Genomic DNA, 20805 nt, shown 5'->3' on the forward strand with positions numbered 1-20805 from the left:
ATAAAGCAACATTTTACCGCCAGCCGATGCAAAACCCGGACCTGCCATGGTTCAAATGAACCCAATGTTATCACCATAGAACCCTTCGTGAATGCAGCCGTACAAGTTTTGGACCTCCGTCAGATCAGAATGAGATTACAGGCCTCTGAATATAAAAGGTTTCGATTCACTGAAAGCAAGCAGACATCTTAAAAACGGTGAGCATAAGTTCTGCGACTTTCTAATATACTTTGTCTTAATTCATTATACAATGATTAAAGGGGTTGTATGAGAGTATTTGGTGTTCTTCCAGAAACAGCGCCACGGTTGTCCATGGCTGTGTCTGGTATTACAGCTCGGATCCATTCAAGTAAATGGGACTGAGCTGCAGTACCAGACACAGCCATGGACAACAGTGGCGCTGTTTCTAAAAAATAAAAAAGTGAAAACTTTTTTTTCCCTAATCCCATACAACCCCTTCAAGCTTTACTTATATAAAACTGGAAAATCCTTTTACGACACATTTCTCAGTAACGTCCCTCACGCAGATAAGATGACGCATCGAGACTCCAAGCTGCGTTGCACTGCGCGTTATTTGCGTTTGGTAACCGAGGTCGTGTATGGTCGCTATTCCTCAGTGCCGACTTTGCACCTAAATGCAATATTAGCATTGTCTCCCCTATGACTACAGTCGTCCCTTCTTCCTTTTTTGGGGGCGACACTTAGACAGCGGATATCCTTTCCATATAGATTCCTATAACAATATTCAATAATAACGTCACTATTTTCTATCCTGACTTTCAAGTAGTATTGAGCGGATGATATACGGAGTATACTTGGTCCTGTGTTACGCTGCAGCGGTGGGCACAATAGGAATGTGTATATTGATTGGTGCGACTATCGTTGGTTACTAAAGTGGGTTCTGGAGCCGGACTGTGGCACCGCTTGGGTGTCATTTCCCTCTTCTTGATGGGCCACCCTTCCGCACGTTCCCCTTGGGTGCCATACAGACCCCGGGTTTACTGGATGCTTTTTTCGGTTGGGTTTTTAGTGCAACTGGAGTCTCTTGAGCGGGGGGTGGGCTCGAGGTTGGGGGACGGCATGACGGGGCTTTCTCCTCGACCTTCATCTTTTTATTCTCCTCTATTTCCTCCGTCTCCGACACATCAGGGGAGCGCTCCGGACTCATTTTTCTTTTAGAAGGCGACGAAACGGTGGAAACCCGGAACCAGTTCTAGGAATACACAGCCAGTAGTAGAACTGGGTTACTCTGCTGCAAATAGTCCTGTGATCCCATAGCATGCTCCCAGTACGTGTGACTCCATCTTGCCACCCTCCCCCCACTTCCTTGACATGGGTTCTCATACCGTCGCAGAGGCGCGGTCACTCTCTATTAGGCCCTGTTCACACAGAGTGTGTTTTGCCGGCATAAAAAAAATCTGGCTCAGAAGTAGCTTTTTTTTTTTTTTGCGGGAGTCTTTGCAGCGTTTTTCGCACACGGCCACGAAGCGAATGCAAAGACCGCGGGCAGAAAAAGCAGTGAAATTTGTTCGGAAATGAGCGCCGCAGCTTTTTCAATGGGAAGCCAGAGGAGGACGCCGCGGCAATCAGGACAAGACATGCCGTTTTTTGTTCCCGCGAGCGGCTAAAACCCACGCAGGAAAAAAAAACACGCCACTAACACCCGTTGAAGTCCATGGGGGGCGATTTCGGACGTAATTTGATTCAGACGCAAATTCCGTGTCAACATCAGTGTAAAGAAAACCCAGTGTGAACAGGGCCTTACAGCGTATGAAGAGGGAATCCGCTCTACAAAAAACGTCCGAAATCGCCCGAGAGGCAGAGGCGTTTTTTTTCCTGTCAGCATTTAGCCGCTCACAGGGAAAAAAAGCAGCATGTCCTTTCTCGCCGCAGTCTCCGCCTCTGACCTCCCATTGAAATCAATGGGGGACAGAAAAAACGCACGGCGCTCGTTTCTGAGCGTTTCTTGCCCATGGTCCTGGCATTAGCCTCAATGACCGCAGGCGAAAAAACGACGCGGAAAAATAGTTCCTGAAGGAATTCTGAGGCAGATCTTTTCTGAATGCAAAAAAACTGTGTGAACAGGGCCTTACCTTGCTGGACAGTGAACCGCTCCCCCATCAGGAGCGCAACTTTCCCCATCACCGGCTCCTCACCTGTGAGTGCGTCTTCAGGATGTGATACTTCACGCCGCTTTCGGAGCTGAACTCCTTCTGACACAGCAGACATCTGTATTTCCCCCCGGAGTGATTTCCCTATAAGGGAAATACAACAGGATGAAGACCACCCCCTTACAACAGCCTGCAATGATGGAAAAGTAGTAACTTGGTACCTTATTACAGTTTGCTAGATGAGCCTTCAACCCAGACACGCTGGAGTATATCGCTTCACAGCACTGCCAAAGCAAAGCACGGAATGAGTGACGGGGCCGGCATGAAAGAGCATTTTCCCCTTAAAGTAGTCCCCAGTAAATAAACGTTCCGGATTCATTCTCTTCGGTCAAGTTCTTAAAAGTTCTATTCATTTCCAGGTCATATCTGTTTCTGGGAAAGCTGGGTGACCCCCTCTAGGCCTCCTACTGCATCCACCACAGGAGTTGCCACCTGGTTATCCTAATGCTATGGCAAATCCAAAGTGAAAATCAAGTTCCGGATATAATAGGTCAGACAGTTTTCTTCCTGTGGGAGTCGATACGGCGGCCATATTGGAGGTCATTTAATATTACCCAGCTTTCCAAAGAAGAGATATTGCGTAATAGAATTTCTAAGAACTTTTGAGAAAACGACCATCAAGAACTTCAATTTACGGGTCATTTTTTTTTAAACATTTAAGTTGGAAATAGTTTAAATACTTCAGTTCCTTACCATTTTCACAACCTCTACTTGCTGTAAGTGAATAGAAACATTTTTGTTTACATCCAGAGGCTGAAAACTTGTCCTGCTTATACAGCTGAGCTGCTACAATTGTATCCAGTTTAAACAATCTGTGACAAATCAGTAAAACAAATCTCTGCCCTGTCTTGATAGTTTGTTACAATGTATCGGGGCATGTACAATGTATCAGCCTGTTTAGTCTAGACTGGATACAATTATAACAAATCCTCAGCTGTGAGAAGTATTAGGTCTGTTGATGTTTTCAGCCTCTGTGTGTAAACAAGTATGTTTCCATTCACAGATTGCAAGCAGAGATCTTGAAAATGGTTCAGATATACTACTCATTTTTTTACATTTTCTCCCCAAACCCACATCCACTCACATTATTGGGACAACAAATGAAGCCGTTCTCCTTCACAAGTGCTTTCCAGCGGTCCAGGAGGTGGGGGTTAAAGGTCGGCAGGCCGGGGCGGAGGTAGTTCAGCTGTCACATGACATGCATATTAGACATCCCTACTGGACCTCAGACATAACTAGACGGCTGCAGAATATATTCTACAGATGTGACATCACAGCAAGCAATAGCTGCAGACAGTGCACTTACCTTCCCATATTATACCTACGAGCGCGGCTTCCGTCTCTATCATTATACCTGTAAACGTTAGACGCCACAGATTCTCATAATCTGCCTCTCACCCTCTTGCTGTCAGGTACCAAATCCTCCTTCTTTCTCCTGCGGCTTCCTTCCCTCGCCAGCTCGTCCTCTGCAATTTCCTGCAAATGGAAGACGGCGACCTGTGCCGAGTGCCTCCTGACCCTGCCACTCGGGGTGCGCTCAAAATCCTCCACCACCTTCGTCTGCTTTGACTCTGGCTCTGGTTCCGCAGAATCCTACAAAAAAAATATGTGGCTTTCTTAGTCATTTCCTGAATCGCAAGTCATTGCAGCCTCCGGCCGCGTGTACGTACTGTGGTCATGTGACCTAGTGATGCGTTAATGCACATTTTCTCTCTCCATCGGGGGTAGTCTACGTGGAGCTGTGCGCTCTGAGCCAATCAAATGTCTCCCCCTGCTGCTCTCCTTCTCCCCATCAAACTCTAGTGAGAAACTGCAGCTGCATCCCCCTCTTCCCCCACGGACAGATTTTTGGTGACAGTTTTCGGAACATTAGCAGAGACCCCGCAGGCAGGGGAAGGTTAGGAAGATGGCCGAGTCAACTGTGCACGTTTATGGGGAGGTCGAGGGAGACGCATATATATATTAGGTGCTGACATCGGTCGAGTGCATGAGGCCTAAGTGTGGCAATGCACACAACACACGGGTGACAAGTACTACCCATACACACTAGATGAAAGTCCGCCATACCTGCCTAATTCGGCGGGGCCGGCTGACCTATATAATTTTCATGTATTTGTCTCAACCCTCTCTAGTGGCAGATGTCGAGGGGAAAATAGGTTTGGAAATGATCAATTTCATCATCCCCGATCCCCTGTTCTCGCAGAAGAAGCACATGAACATGCGGGTGTATGAGGAAGTCGGCTAGATAAGCTGTGGGCCAAAACGGCTACTGTCAGTATAAGGACGGATTGACATTTTTAGTTCAGGTCTTAATAGTCATCAATGGAAGTCATGAATGGTAACTGGTCAAGGCCCCATGCACACGGCCGTGCCCGAAATCAGATTGCGGGCACGGACAGCCACCCACATTTGAAGGTCGTGCCCCCATATGTATAATAAATGGGAGCATGGTCCGTGAAAACAAAATATAGGACATGTCCTACCTTGTGCGGTACACTTCTACTGCACGGACACCTTCCCGTGAATATATACGGGAAGGTATCCGTGGTCAATAGAGGTGAATGTGTCAGTAATTGCGGACGGTTCTTATGGTCGTGGGGCCTAACTAAAGTATTCGGACCGCGCAGAAGCCTCAGGATCTGGAAAAACACAATTACAACATCTTTTACAAAGGAGCAACTCACCGCGCAGTGCTCCGAGCGCACATGGTAATCCCTTCCGGCCTTGGACTGGTAAGCCTTCTTACACTGAGGGCAGGAGAAGTGCAGCTTCTCCCGGTCGCACTGCTGGGTGCCGCAGCGCTGGGTGTGGTACTGATACCCCATCAAGCTGCAAAATGTGGCCGTGCAATTCTGGGATCATAGAAGCCGAGAGTACACACAGTGTTACCGCTACAGGTGGGCCGGCAATAGCAATATATGGCATTTACAGTTCGCTGTATACCTGCTTAGGACAGCGCAATTTTCCCATCTGCTTCAACATTTTTCTCAGGCGTTCCCGCTCTCTGGGATCATCTAGTGGGTTACCGTGAAGACTGGAAGACTTTGGGAAGGGGAATATATGAGAATCTGAATATATGTGCACACACACACCAATATTGTAGAAACTATTAAATTCTCAGCATTTGCCATACACCATAAAGCATACCAGGCTTCAGAGCAGAAATCTCCCAGTAATCCCTGCTTGTTCAGTGTCTGCACAAAGATTGCTCTAGTGATTTGCATTCTGGGAAGTGTCATCAGAACACCAGTCCCCGTACAATATTCAGAAGTAGGAAAAACTCAGCCGAGATGTTAGGGGTAAGTAGGCAAACTTGCTGACTGTTTCCAGTAACAACCAGAAGAACTGCGACTAAAGCTTTGAACTATAATACAGGCTGCAACTCCGGATCAGTAATGTAATGTATGTACACAGTGACTCCACCAGCAGAATAGTGAGTGCAGCTCTGGAGTATAATACAGGATATAACTCAGGATCAGTACAGGATAAGTAATGTAATGTATGTACACAGTGACTCCACCAGCAGAATAGTGATTGCAGCTCTGGAGTATAATACAGGATGTAACTCAGGATCAGTACAGGATAAGTAATGTAATGTATGTACACAGTGACTCCACCAGCAGAATAGTGAGTGCAGCTCTGGAGTATAATACAGGATGTAACTCAGGATCAGTACAGGATAAGTAATGTAATGTATGTACACAGTGACTCCACCAGCAGAATAGTGAGTGCAGCTCTGGAGTATAATACAGGCTGTAACTCAGGATCAGTACAGGATAAGTAACGTATGTATAGAGTGACTCCACCAGCAGAATAGTGAGTGCAGCTCGGGAGTATAATACAGGATAAGTAATGTATGTACACAGTAACTCCACCAGAATAGTGAGTGCAGCTCTGGAGTATAATACAGGATGTAACTCTGGATCAGTACAGGATAAGTAATGTAATGTATGTACACAGTGACCCCACCAGCAGAATAGTGAGTGCAGCTCTGGAGTATAATACAGGATATAACTCAGGATCAGTACAGGATAAGTAATGTAATGTATGTACACAGTGACTCCACCAGCAGAATAGTGATTGCAGCTCTGGAGTATAATACAGGATATAACTCAGGATCAGTACAGGATAAGTAATGTAATGTATGTACACAGTGACTCCACCAGCAGAATAGTGAGTGCAGCTCTGGAGTATAATACAGGCTGTAACTCAGGAGCAGTACAGGATAAGTAATGTATGTATACAGTGACTCCACCAGCAGAATAGTGAGTGCAGCTCTGGAGTATAATACAGGATAAGTAATGTATGTACACAGTAACTCCACCAGAATAGTGAGTGCAGCTCTGGAGTATAATACAGGATGTAACTCTGGATCAGTACAGGATAAGTAATGTAATGTATGTACACAGTGACCCCCACCAGCAGAATAGTGAGTGCAGCTCTGGAGTATAATACAGGATATAACTCAGGATCAGTACAGGATAAGTAATGTAATGTATGTACACAGTGACTCCACCAGCAGAATAGTGAGTGCAGCTCTGGAGTATAATACAGGATGTAACTCAGGATCAGTACAGGATAAGTAATGTAATGTATGTACACAGTGACTCCACCAGCAGAATAGTGAGTGCAGCTCTGGAGTATAATACAGGATAAGTAATGTATGTACACAGTAACTCCACCAGAATAGTGAGTGCAGCTCTGGAGTATAATACAGGATGTAACTCTGGATCAGTACAGGATAAGTAATGTAATGTATGTACACAGTGACCCCACCAGCAGAATAGTGAGTGCAGCTCTGGAGTATAATACAGGATATAACTCAGGATCAGTACAGGATAAGTAATGTAATGTATGTACACAGTGACTCCACCAGCAGAATAGTGAGTGCAGCTCTGGAGTATAATACAGGATGTAACTCAGGATCAGTACAGGATAAGTAATGTAATGTATGTACACAGTGACTCCACCAGCAGAATAGTGAGTGCAGCTCTGGAGTATAATACAGGATGTAACTCAGGATCAGTACAGGATAAGTAATGTATGTACACAGTGACTCCACCAGCAGAATAGTGAGTACAGCTCTGGAGTATAATACAGGATGTAACTCCGGATCAGTACAGGATAAGTAATGTCATGTGTTTACATAGGTAAAATCCATAGAATTCCTTCCGCCGACCTTGTAGAAGCTGCAGAGCGCGGGCGTTTAGCTCACCTTATTGATGTGCTCTGCCATGGTATGATAATTGAGACCGGCTTTGGATTTGAACTGCTTCCTGCATTGCTGGCACCTCAGTGCTTCTTGCAGCTTAAAAATAAGAGACAGGTAACGTCAGCGCATGGCTGGTTCTGCAGCTGCTGTGTAACTACCCCCACAAAGAGCTGAAGATATCATTACACACAAACTGACATATCCCTTATAGCAGTGATCTCCAACCTGTTGGAAAACTACAACTCCCAGGATTCCCATACAGCAAGCTTACATTAAAACAAAAACGGTCAATATGAAATGTATATATAAGTGTAAGCGCCAGACAATCCCTTTTTGTTAGAAGGGTACCAGGACGATAAGTTGATCACAGAGAAGACCATCAGTGATCAGCGGTAACCTTTGGGGAGAACCTGTATAATTCCACTGCAGTGCCACCACAGGGGAAATGAAGTATTGCACTCTTCCTAATGACATCAATGGGCTGTCATGTAATGTATAGAGGTGCCCGCCGGTCCTCCAGTGCCAGACACGCTTTCTAAGCCAAACCATTAAGAAAATCTCCACTTTATACAACATATTGACAACATTTTACAGTTTATGTTGAATATCTTTGTAAACACTTTGCTTTACTTATATCATACTGAGATTTAATCATATTATTTTTTACTATTCGTTCCGTCAGGAAGATTAAAAATACTCCTGTTACCGGAGAGTGGTGCATTGTGGGAGCTCAGCTGTTAGGCCATATGATGGTCTGCAGAGTGTAGATAAGACGCATACAGATTTTATTAAGGAACCAGCAGAATTTTTACTCTCTTTGGGTGTGAATGGAGAAGAAAACAACAAATAGCTCAAAATCAGTACAAAGTAAAGAAAAGCATTCAAAAAGTTATTAGACTTTTATGTAAAATATTGGAGGAGTTTTCCTTTAAATTTGATGTTTTTCTCCTAAAAAAACGTCCACGATGACTTCCCAATATAATCCAGGAACCACCAGTAAAGACTTGTCCTCTCCCGTCAACTTGTAAAATATTCTATTAGTTATAACTCTTTCTAGGAAAGCTGGGTGACAACATATACCACTAATATTACAGCTCACACTTGTCACCCAGCTTTCCTAGAGTCTGTCATGGCAAATCTGCTGAGCTAGGAGACATGGGATTCATCAGGCACAACCGGGCAGACTTACCATTATGGAGTCTGGGAAAGCTGAGTGAAAGCAGTAGTGGTGGCCATATTGGTTGTCACCCAGCTTTCCAAGAATCCAGAATTTATGTTTTCCTTTTTTTTTTTCCAGCCTGATTCAACTATTGGAAATCCCTAAAGTAGACAGGAGGAAATCAGGTTGTCAGTCAGCCTCACCTGTTCACATACATCCATGTGTTTTCTTAACCCCGCCATGGTTTTGCGTGTAACGGATGAGCAGTTTGGACAGGTCACCTCACCCTTCTTATTGCTTTGACGTTGGCACTTGTCATCCACACTGCCTGGTACAAGGGGGAGAAATGTGAGAGCGATCTGTACCCATCCAAAGAAGAATATTCTCATCAAATCACACGTCATGAGCTTTTCCAGTGCCTTGACAGCAAGACAAGTGGGGTGTCTTAAAGGAAGGGTGTCGCGGAAATTTTTTTTTTTTCATATTAATTTGCTTTTAGTGTTTTATTAAAATAAATGTTATTTATGTGTGTTTGTGTTTTACTTTTTCTCTAACTTTTTCTTCTCTATGGGGGCTGCCATTTTTTTCTCATCTCTGTATGTGTCGATTAACGACACATACAGAGATGGAATACGGCACATACAACCCCATAGAGAATGCGAACGGGAGCCGTTCCAATCACTATGGTGTACGCCGTCTGTGTGGGAACGGCGCATGCGCCGCTCCCACACAGTGCAAATGGAAGGTCTTCGGCCGAGCGACATCCGGCGCTATTTTCTTGTGGACCGGAAGCCGCGGCCGGACAGTAAGATGACTACTTCCGGTCGCGGCTTCCGGACATGTGGTCAGAAGCAAGGACTAGGAGTGGACGGAGCGGCGGCGGCAGGAGCAGGTAAGTTATGTCTGTGTATGTTCGTGTTTTAGTGTGTGATTACCACTGTATCTAATCCTCCTACACTGTGTGTTAGCTCAAAAAATGGCGGCACACAGTGTAGGAGGTTTGAAGATTCAACCCCCTCCTTCTCCTGGCACTAGCAAGGATAAAGGAGGGGGATTGTTTGAGGACTCTAGAGCGAGTGTGTCTTCTCAAATTTTGCAGCATAAAGCAATGAGGTTGCTTTACCACATGCCAATGCTGCAATTTTGGGAATTGCTCCATCTAGTGACCAGCACTGGGAAATGTTATAAATTAGAATCTAATTTATAATATTTCCTGACTCGTGAAAAAAAGTAGAACAATGTGTAATCATGTATATAATAACTGTTAAACGAAAAAAGAAAAAAAAATTATTTCTAGCGACACATTCCCTTTAAAGGAAACTTCTCACCTGACGTGTTCTCTGGAGTTCTCTGAAAAGGAGTTCTCTGAAGTGCCAATAGGGGGCAGAAATGAGCCACACTATATGCATATGATGTGAGCTGAATCTCAGAGAGCCCTATCAGCCAATCATAGGAGGGCTCATGTCTTCAAAAAAAAATCTAAGTATTAGGGATAAGCCCACGTTACCTTTGACTCTCTTCTTCAAATCATCCTGAAGCCTGTGAGAAGTGATTGAAGGGCAAACTATAGCTTATGCATTTAGAGACAGAGTGAGTGGAGTAACACATGACTGCAGGATCACTGTGCACCCAGGGTTTGTTTGCATTATGCAACCATGGAAACACATAGATCTGCACAGCTCCTGTGTACACAAAACGATAGGATTTGCTTATTTATTTATTTTTAATCAAGACTATTTGCATAGTTCCTTTTTTATTTTGGATGCCTAGGAGCAATAAAACATGGTTGCACAACAATACATATCCCATAAATGTTATCCTGCAAAACTGGATTGTCCAGCTAGGGCTCTTAAACAACGAACCCTGAGGCCGCACGCACACAAACTTATTTTTGCGGCCGCAATTCTCCCGCAAATCTGCGAGTGAATTGCGGCCCCATTGATTTCAATGGGCCCATGTACACGACCGTGATTTCCACGGTCCGTGCATGGCCCGGGAACCTGGACCGCAGAAAGAACGGACATGTCTTATTACATTGAAATGAATGCACATAGCTACGGTCGTGTGCCCTAAGGCCTCATGTACATAACCGTAGCCGTGTGCACGGCCTGTGATTACGGCTCGGACGGCCGCGGAGTGTCACCCGCGGGCGGCCCGCAATTCATGGACCATGCACACATTGATTTCAATGAGCCCGAACCTCAAACCTGGACCATAGAATGACTTGTCCTATTTTTTGGGGGGGTCCAGGCTCCTGGCCAATGCATGGACCATGGAAACCACACTCACGTGCATGGGCCCATAGAAATGAATGGGCCCATCCGTTTTTATGCATGAATTGCGGACGCAAAAACACGTTTGTGTGCATGAGGCCTAAGTAGTGACTTACTGAGAGTAATTGTGAAGATTGGTGTATTGTGCTTCTTACCTGAGGGGGGCTTCATGATATGCTCCAGTCTTAGGTTCGCACTTTCTATCTTCTTCTTTTCCTCAACTCTCCCCTGTACAACCCGTCCTTGTCTTCCTCTGGACTTATCCTCTGTTTTTCCCAAACCTGTGGACAAAAAGTTGGGATCTGAGTTCCTCAAGTCTTCAATGCTCTTTGATGGCAGCACTCCATGAGACGTGGACCGACGTTACACATGAGCGTTTACTTCAACGATTCAACCAAGTTCACACTTATCACATCTGTGTATTGCCTGGCCCTTCTTCATATACCTCCTGAAATCACATTAGGACATCAATATGTAGCAATGTTTCTGCCATATGTCCATAGATAAATAGTTCTGCATAAATAATGCACAGAAAGTGTTACGGATCACCTAGATCAGGGGCGGGGAGAGTCCGGCCCGCGAGATCATTTGGTCCGGCCCAACCTCACTCAGACCGCGCATTGTTCGCTACTGGGCTCAGGCGTACTGAGTGAGGTTGGTGCATGCCGGCCCAAGAGTGGACCAGTCCGGTCGCCTGACCACACGGCAGTGACAGGAGGTCAGGTGACTGGACTGGTCCACTCCCGGGCCAGCACAATCCAGTCACGTGAGGTCAGGTGACTGGACTGGTGCACTCCCGTCACAGCACGCACCGACCTCACTCTGACCGCCCTGCCACCGTGGAATAACCTGCTTGGCTCCGTCCGCCTTACTTACTCACATTTAGGAGCAGGAGGAGGGTGGACGGAGCCAAGTATGGCGTCGGTCTGAGTGAGGCTGGTGCGTGAGGTCAGGTAACTCAGGTCAGGTGACTGGACTGGTCCGCTCCCGGGCCGGCACGCACTGACCTCCTCACTCAGACCGCCACATCCTCATTCACTAGTAGTGATGCCAGTACTTGGCTCATCTGCCCTCCTCCTGCTCCTGACCTAAAATTTTGAAAATTAACTGAGGCCTAAATGTAGAAATTTAGCTGTAGAGTCGACATAGCACCTGTGCTGAATGCATGAGGTGAGGCCAGGTGACTTAAAGGGGTTTTCCCATCAAGGACATTTATGATATGTCCACAGGATATGTCATAAAATGTCAGGTAGGTGCGGGTCCCAGATCTATCGCTAGAACGGGGCCCCCTAAAACCCTGTTCTTCCTCTTCATGTTGTGGCAGAAGCTTGTGATTTCCGACCATGAATAAGAAAACAGTGTAACTCGCTGAGCTGTGCTGTTTCCGTAACTCCCATAGAACTGAATGGTAGTTCTGTAAACAGCGTAACTCGCATGCTGCGCTGCTTCCGTAACCGCCATTCACTACTATGGGAGTTACGGAAACAGCTCAGCGAGTTACGCTATTTTCTTATTCATGGTCGGAAATCAGCCGGAACACAGAGCGGTAGAACAGAGTTTAGGGGACCCCGTTCTAGAGATAGGTGCGGGTCCCAGAGGTGGGACCTGAATGTATCTGACATATCCAGTAGATATGTAATAAATGTGCCTGATGGGAAAAACCCCTTTAAGTATGGAAGTCGGTGCGAGTTGTTTTCAAAACTAACCATTGCAAAGAGTCGACCGCGCTCCGGACTGACCGACGCAACATTATCAATACCGGCGAACATCGCACGCCGCACCAAAGAGAAGCAGCTCCCGCCATCACGTTAGGGGGGAGTTAATTAGATGTTTGACCAAATATAGCAGGCTCATTTTTAAGTTGATAATTTTGTATGGCCGGCGAATGATGTTATAAATATAAAAATGGCCCTCGGCAGAAGAAAGGTTCCCCACCCCTGGCCTAGACGGTACCATACCGGACCCATTTACTGCCCTGATACATTACGTGTACTAAAATACCCAGACTACCATACCTTGCCCAGATAGTGTCATACAGTGCCTACATGGACCCCAACCCATATAGTGCTATATTTTTCATGCATGGAGCGAACAGTGACCAGAGTGCTATATTTTGCCCACATAGGGGCCCAATATTACTCACATAGTGCCATATGGAGGCCAGAGAACACCATACTATGCTTAATTTAGAGCCTAAGGTCCGCGAGTTCCCCATCACAGTAGCCACTGCACCTGCGCTGAACACAAACTCTCCTCCTCTCAGATGCAGAGTAATGCTGCCCTCTGCTGGCAGCAGCCAGTAAAGCTAGTATTGTCTCATTGACATTACCGCACGTTTTGCAGTCCCGAAATCAAGGACTATCCTGCTGGATCTAGAACACAACAGAGTAATGTCCTGCATGAAGTACAATATTAGATTTATACATCCATTACCTTTTAACCCAAAGGTGGTGGTGATAGACGGTTGTTCTCCTGTGAACTTCTTCGGAGTCTTCTGTTTCCTTCCTGACTCATGAAAGAGCAGAAACAAATAAAATAAATGAAAACCATTTCGAAAGGCGAGAAAAAGCAACCGGGCGCCATTAAGAGAGAAGGAGAGGTTATACAATGACTAATAAACCACCAGCCCTCCCCTTACTGTGCCTCGTTCTCTCCGGATCCTCATCAGACAGACATAGATCCCCTTGTTTGTCGTTGTCCTTGGGATGGGGGACGTCACCGTTCTCCCCCCGTGTCTGCCCTGTACCCGACTTTGACACTTTATTTGCCGGAGATCTTTTTTTCATCACCCTGAAGGCAATATAAAGAGAAAACTTAAAACCAAGACCACACCACAAGACCATACAAACAGAAAAAGCTTTATAAAATAAAATACAATTACTGGGGTGGACTGAGACGTCGTTGGGCCCCCCAAACTGGCGTTTAGCAGCCTTTCACGTAGTAGATGGTGAATGGTCACTGACTTATTGGACGCTACCGGGTTCAATGATGTCCCTAACAAGGCTAATGGCTGCTAAAGATCGGCTACCGGTATTTTAAATGAACATAGAGGAATTGTGGAGATGTCCTAGGTTGTGGCAGGATCGCACTGCTAGGCCCCACGTGCAAAAAATGCGCCTATTTCTATGCCACGGAGAACTGCCCGATTGCCCGCCTGCTCAGTCCACCCCAGTCTTAATATAGCGGTGCCATTCATTTAACTGCGCAAAATGCGTTGTGTTGCCATGTGCAATTTTGGGGTACCCCTTGCACTTCTCCTTCGCCCCATTAGAGACCACGTGTGGGGTTGGCCTGTTTTCTCTGGTCTCCTCCGTCTCTGAATGGTTCCACATCAAGTGTTTCTGCAGCTGCGGCCTTGAGGCGAAGACGGCTTCACAGTGCGGGCAGGAGAGCACCAACCGGGACACGAGCGGCGCCTGGGAAGGAACAAAATGCGTGAGAAAAGCAGGCAATATAGAGAACAGGAGTCTGTATCGGCGCAGATATAAAGCACACCACTTTCCTATATAATTTATGCCAGTTTCTGGGCCGAATGATAGTAAATGCTATAAACGCGTGGTTGGCCTTTTGCAAAAGCCGCATTTTGTTAAGCCACTTGGTAAAAGTGCCACGCGTAAAAAGTAAAAAAGTTGTGCGCCTAAATCTGCAACTTTTTTCTACCACTATAGTGGCGTAAACAGCTTAATAAGTTCCCCTACATGATTAAATCTTGCCTACCTGCAGCCACCACTAGGGGGAGCCTAGGAGTTCACTACATACTGTTTTCAATGGGAACTGTATACATCGGAATGTAGTGAGCTCCCCCTAGTGGTAGCTCCAGGAAGCCACATGTAACGCTATCTTTAACGCCCCCTATGGCTCCGCAGACAAAGGTTGACATAAAATGACCCCTTGTCTGGTGAGCGGCTGTTAGGGACGACATAAGGAATTTCATATTACGCCGCTTCTCTGCTGTATAATGGGATCCCCCGGTCCACGGTGACTCGGATTATGCAGGTATGTTTGGGAATTTCTGTATATGGGATTTTTCTAATATGTAAGTGTGGGTCTTCCTTTAAAGGAGTATCTCCCCTTTAAGGCTCTCTATGCACGCTGTGATTATGCTCATTATGGAGCTTTGTTCTGTCAGTTCCACCTACGTCTTACCCACCACTGACCCACTTTTTCTTACCCCTTGGCACCGTTGATAATGTTGTTTTAGTCCTAACACACTGGGGAACTCCACCCAGCAGCCTGAACTTGGACATCTCACCCTCGACAACGTCTTAAACATTTCTTTCCACTCGCTGATCAGGGAGGGCTGAAATATAAAAGGGACAAAAAAATGCTCAAATGGTCTGAAAAAAACTGTAGGAAATATACAAAAAAAAAAGAAACTCCACCCTTAGTACCCAGTACCCTCTCCTCCTTGTATCCCACTGTCTCATACTACAATCAAAACTGTGATCAATTTATAAAGAATTCTCTTATCTGTGAAGATCAAAACTGTCCTTGGCTGTAAGGCAACTGGCTGCAGCAGGAGCCCTCCCCCAATTATGACATCAGGATACATTGCCCAGCATGCATAGGATACATAGCCTCCAATTAGTTCACTGGGGAGCAATCGACGCCTGTCTATATATTATTCAATATGTGCTTTCAATGTTCGCACATATTATTCATATGCTTTGTGCTTATGTGTTGACTTTATACATTTACATGATTTCTCTGCCAGCTGTGGGCGCAATAGTCTGCAGTTATATTGGCATGCTTGAACAGCTGATTGCAGATTGGTTGCCAGGGAGAGTTGACAAAGGAATGGTGGAAGCCTTATACAGGCACAAATAAGCTAAGTTTTGTCAGTGACCGTGTGACAAAAATATTAGCCCCACAGGAGCGAATATGGCTGACAGGAAGTAATTTCTTGTTTTATATACCATAAATGACTGGAACCCTCACCTATTGGGAGAAAAGCAGACCTGTGTACCCCCCGTTTTGACTTTGAAAAGGCCGGAGAACATTTGCAAAGGGGACAGTCGGCCATTTCCATATCTCCCCATAGACTATAATGGAGAGTGCCAACGCTGGGCCGCAGCACTTCCCCCTTTGCGGCCCAGGTTGTGCTGGTTTCAAAGGCACAACAGGGGACACACTACACCTATTCTCCAGATAGGTGGGGTATCCAGCTCTGGGACCCCCATTTTTTTATACCCCTTTAAGTGGTGTCTTACAGGTATTCCTCGCAGCTCGCGGTTTTCTGGTCTAGCATATCTCTTCTGAACTGTCCTCTTGTTGTAAAAGCTTCCTGGAAACACATGAGGAGAGAAGATTCAGAGTCGTGTACAGGGCTGGACTCGCTCGTACAAAGCAATTATTTTAACCATTTTATTACAGAAACTATCAGACGAGAATTGTAGCGAGAAACTATAAACCGCGCCAAATAAACGGATTCTATCAGGAACAAAATACTGAACGTCTTCTCCCAGCATCTCCTCGTTCTCTCTTCTCTGTGGTAGCTCACACGTCGCCGTCAACTCCCTGGCTGATTATTATGCATCTTACCTCAGAAACTAACACCCCCCCGGCCCCACCAGGAATTATCACTTATCGCTGACACTCTCCGTCACACCTAGCGCGCTCCAAATATACCCAAGACGTACTTAAAATGTACAAAAATAACTCTTAAAGGGCAACTACACCTATAACTTCATGTTTTATATAAGCAACAAGGTCTTAACTTAGATGTGATAGATTACAGGTCGATCCTGCCTGGACCCGTTGACCCTGAACCAGTCAGTCCCGCGGGACTGATGGATTCCGGTCTCAGCGAACGATACAGCTGCTCTGTATACAGGATACAAAGCAGCTGTATCTAGGGTATGAGACCTGAATCCGTCAGTTCAGTGGGACTGACGGGTTCAGTGTCAGCGGGTCTACACCGGATCCACCGGTTACCGATCACATCTAAGTTATGAACTTAGATGTGATCGATAACAGAGACACGCAGGACCCGCTGTCACTGAACCCGTCAGTCCCGCGGACCTGACGGATTCAGGTCTCAGCGCTAGATACAGCTGCTCTATGTACAGGATACAAAGCAGCTGTATCTGAAAAAGCAAAAATTATTTTTAATAAAAACTAAATTAGAAAGTTGCACCAAACACACTGATAGACATTTAAGAAAAAAGGGAGAAGACCCTCACAGATCATAAGGAATTTCCATATGGGGTATTTTTTTTCAGCACTTCCCCTTGGATGGCAACAGAAGTATAAATACAGCGGTAGGGCTGCCGAATAATTATCGCCGGTCAATGCCATTTACATGGTGATAAAATTTGGGGCCATGATGCTTTGCAGCCTGGCACCGCTCTGTAGGTAAGGGATCTGCATTGTGCCCGGTTTAACTATGACTTCCGTGTAGAAAGAAGCCTCAATCTTGCAAGGATATGCCAAGAATCGGAGGGTGTACAACCATCTTGACCTTTGCCGGTGATGTGGCAGTGGCGCTAGGAAAGCTCGTGCCACTTGGTCTTCTGCCGAATCCTCTCAGCTTGTTCTTATAGTCAGTGGCCGAGCACGTGGCAGCTATGAGCAAGCAGAACGGAGCCGACAGCAGACAAAGTGGCACGGCTCTTTAATAGCCTCGTGTCACTTTCCTTGGCATTGGTGGCGTATGTTATCTAGAAGGGGTTGTAGGAAATTAGAAAAAAAAAAAATTCCCCAGAAACAGCGCCACTCTTGATTTATGGGCTGTGAACGGTATTGCAGCTCATATGTTTTTGGCCTGCACTTGGATCTGGGAATCATACATAATGATTGCGTCAGTCTTTAAACCTGCAGTAAACCATCGCCGGGTTATTTCTGTGCAGCCGTCGGCAAAGAAAGGGATCTCCTGGGTGTAATTTCAAAGCATGACGGCATCCATGACAACCTGGGTGAACGCTGTGCCCTGGGCATTCACGTCACGGCCCTTTGAAGATGTACCAGAGGGATCTGTGCCGAGCCTACAGCACCACAACTACAGGAGAATCGACCGTCATTAGGAACTAAATGGGCACAAAATGTTAATGAGCACCAAGTAGTGAACGAGGGGCATGAATGTTTAACGGAATAAATGTGGCAACACAGTCTGCAAAACCTGCATCATGTGACAGGCCTTATTCGCAGTGGAAATGTATATACCAGCGGGTACCAGGTACTATTGACTGACAGGGATTGGGCACCTTATACCACTGCACATAACAGCATTGGCAATATACATGCCAGCGGGCACACAATATACCAATGAACAATGGCCTGGGCATCACAAATACGGAGAAATAAAGGGATTGGTTATTGTGTGTTACCCTGTATATAATGCCAATACATCTGGGCACCAGCAAGTGACAACTATACATACCACTGGGCACCTAGATATGGGCACAGTTTAGAGTAATGGGCATTGTATGTATCATTGGCCAAAAAGACAACATTGAAATATGTCTGTATCTTAATTTCCTCACTGGGAGACCTATGAGTATTGGGTGGCACTACCCGTGACACCGATTGGCACACAATGCCCTGGCCATGGGCAGAGACAAGAAATTGCTTGCCAGTGATCAGTAAAAGTCCCCACGTAGCCAAGGCCGAACCTTCTCCACAGCTCAGATTTCTGCTCTGAGATTCCTGGCGCCACAATGCGACTCTGACGCGATTTGAGACCCATTCCAATAGACGTCAACGGTAAACATTGAGCAAAAGGTGTCACGGTCACAAGAATTCCTGCGGGATCTGCTCTCCCATCTCTTGGTATGTCGCACCTTCTAAATCTCTGTGCACCAGAAATGTCAGTAGGGGGCAATAAAGCCAATCTATAAATGTTGTGGTACTTCTCACAGGAGCAGCCAATCAGAGCGGAAGACGAGACAGACACTTACCGGAGTCCGAAGCGAGGAACTGCAGCTGCGTGGAAGCTCTGGATTTACTGATCCTGGGAAATTGCCTTCTGGATCCCGTGGCGAGAGAGTCAGCCATGACTGGCGAGAAATTTTTAAAAAGGCGGAGTCAATCTGGGCAGAGGGCGGGCATCACAGTGGCAGATTACTAGACATCCCATAGAGAATGTGTGGTAGGGAAACTAGAGTGTAAGCTTCTTTGATTTGAGGATTAGGGAAAAATGACGTTCTTCGCACACCGGTGAGTTCCAGTTCGGACGCTGGCGCCAGCTGTTGGCACCATATATACCACATAAAGCAGGCGTCCAGGTAGTGGGATGAGCCACGTGCAGCGAGGCGTGAGGTATGTGGTGAGGGACAGCTAGAGGCATGAAGTAATAAGTGAGGTATCAAGGGTGGAGAAAGGCAGTGAGGTGCGAGGCACAAGAACAATGATGTAGTGAGGTATCGGATGTAGGTAACAATGTATCAGTTGTGAGGACGGAGCCTGGGGGGGGGGGGGGGGGGGGGGGGGGGGTAATGGGGAATAGGGACAGGAGGACATAACAGAGATCCCCCTCCCCGCTACAATGTGCCCTCTATAAGACTGGGGCCTTCTTATGTGGCAGAGGGGCTGTTAGGCCTGGGTGTGACTGCCCCCTCTGCAGGACGGAAGTTGTGGGGTATGAGATGTAGGGACAGGGTGAGGCACGAGCCAGGCTTAGTGGCAGGCAGTGAGGTATAGAGACAGCAGTGATGTAGGAGATATCAGCTGTACTGACAGGCAGTGAGGCATGAGGTACCAAGTGCAGGTAGTGGGATGTGAAGTATCAGGTGGCGGCTGAAAGGTCAAGTACCGTGAGGTACCAGGGACAGGCAGACAGTGAGGTGTGAGGTACCGGGGACAGGCAGGCAGTGAGGTATGAGGTTCCGGGGACAGGCAGGCAGTGATTTACCGGGGACAGGCAGGCAGTGAGGTATGAGGTACCAGGGACAGGCAGGCAGTGATTTACCGGGGACAGGCAGACAGTGAGGTTCCGGGGACAGGCAGGCAGTGAGGTGTGAGGTACCGGGGACAGGCAGACAGTGAGGAGTGAGGTACCGGGGACAGGCAGGCAGTGAGGTACCGGGGACAGGCAGGCAGTGAGGTACCGGGGACAGGCAGGCAGTGAGGAGTGAGGTACCGGGGACAGGCAGGCAGTGAGGTACCGGGGACAGGCAGGCTGTGAGGTACCAGGGACAGGCAGGCAGTGAGGTACCGGGGACAGGCAGGCAGTGAGGTACCGGGGACAGGCAGGCAGTGAGGTACCGGGGACAGGCAGGCAGTGAGGAGTGAGGTACCGGGGACAGGCAGGCAGTGAGGTACCGGGGACAGGCAGGCTGTGAGGTACCAGGGACAGGCAGGCAGTGAGGTATGAGGTACCAGGCAGACAGTGAGGTGTGCGGTACCGGGGACAGGCAGGCAGTGAGGTGTGCGGTACCGGGGACAGGCAGGCAGTGAGGTGTGAGGTACACGGAGGTATATTTGGGGTGATGACAAGTGTGGGAGCAGGAATCCGGTCTCCGGTGTGCCGGGATCTTACCTGCCGGGCCCCGTCGCTTGCTGTCGGTCATGCGCTGAGCTTACTCCGCCCCCGGAGCCCGAACTCTCGCGGTACTGAAGGGGGGAGAACCGAGGGGAGGGGGTGCCGAGATCTGTATATACCGGACACATTACTGACCCCTACACATAGGTCATGTCCCGACCCTCACCCCACATACCTACTGATCCTACACACACCCCATATACCTAGTGATCCTATATACACCCAACATACCTAGTGATCCTACATACACCCCACATACCTAGTGATCCTACATACACCCCACATACCTAGTGATCCTACATACACCCCACATACCTAGTGATCCTACATACACCCCACATACCTAGTGATCCTACATACACCCCATATACCTACTGATCCTATATACACCCCATATACCTACTGATCCTATATACACCCCACATACCTACTGATCCTATACACACCCCATATACCTAGTGATCCTATATACACCCCACATACCTACTGATCCTATACACACCCCATATACC

At 47.0% G+C, this 20805-nt stretch overlaps 1 protein-coding gene across 3 annotated transcripts; it reads right to left on the minus strand.

Annotated features, from left to right (window-relative positions):
- Positions 1 to 379: 379 nt before the first annotated feature.
- LOC142666408 (zinc finger protein 512B-like) lies at positions 380 to 20374 on the minus strand. Of its 3 annotated transcripts, none has more exons than XM_075846437.1 (17): positions 20291 to 20374; positions 18711 to 18809; positions 16026 to 16099; positions 14987 to 15115; positions 14059 to 14231; positions 13454 to 13605; positions 13249 to 13320; positions 10971 to 11096; positions 8746 to 8870; positions 7387 to 7479; positions 5115 to 5213; positions 4856 to 5023; positions 3570 to 3764; positions 3256 to 3357; positions 2333 to 2395; positions 2157 to 2255; positions 380 to 1213 (listed from the first exon to the last, which is right to left on the minus strand). In XM_075846437.1, the coding sequence occupies exons 1-17, from the start codon at positions 20319 to 20321 to the stop codon at positions 932 to 934; spliced, it is 2082 nt and encodes a 693-aa protein (XP_075702552.1). In that variant the 5' UTR covers positions 20322 to 20374; the 3' UTR covers positions 380 to 931. The 3 variants fall into 3 exon arrangements, with proteins under 3 accessions (XP_075702552.1, XP_075702551.1, XP_075702553.1); XM_075846436.1 differs by having other exon boundaries at positions 14017 to 14231; XM_075846438.1 differs by lacking the exon at positions 3256 to 3357 and having other exon boundaries at positions 14017 to 14231.
- Positions 20375 to 20805: the final 431 nt, after the last annotated feature.

The sequence above is a fragment of the Rhinoderma darwinii genome, chromosome 13 (genome assembly GCF_050947455.1).
Source record: "Rhinoderma darwinii isolate aRhiDar2 chromosome 13, aRhiDar2.hap1, whole genome shotgun sequence".
Classification (NCBI taxonomy): Eukaryota; Metazoa; Chordata; class Amphibia; order Anura; family Rhinodermatidae; genus Rhinoderma; species Rhinoderma darwinii.

Coding starts and splice junctions, on each gene's coding strand:
- LOC142666408 (XM_075846436.1), bottom strand. CDS start 20,321: ATGACCGACAGCAAGCGACGGGGCCCGGCAG. Junction 14,232..14,986: donor ATTATCAACGGTGCCAAGGG/GTAAGAAAAAGT, acceptor GTTCCTTCCCAG/GCGCCGCTCGTGTCCCGGTT. Junction 8,871..10,970: donor TATCATGAAGCCCCCCTCAG/GTAAGAAGCACA, acceptor CCCTTGTACCAG/GCAGTGTGGATGACAAGTGC.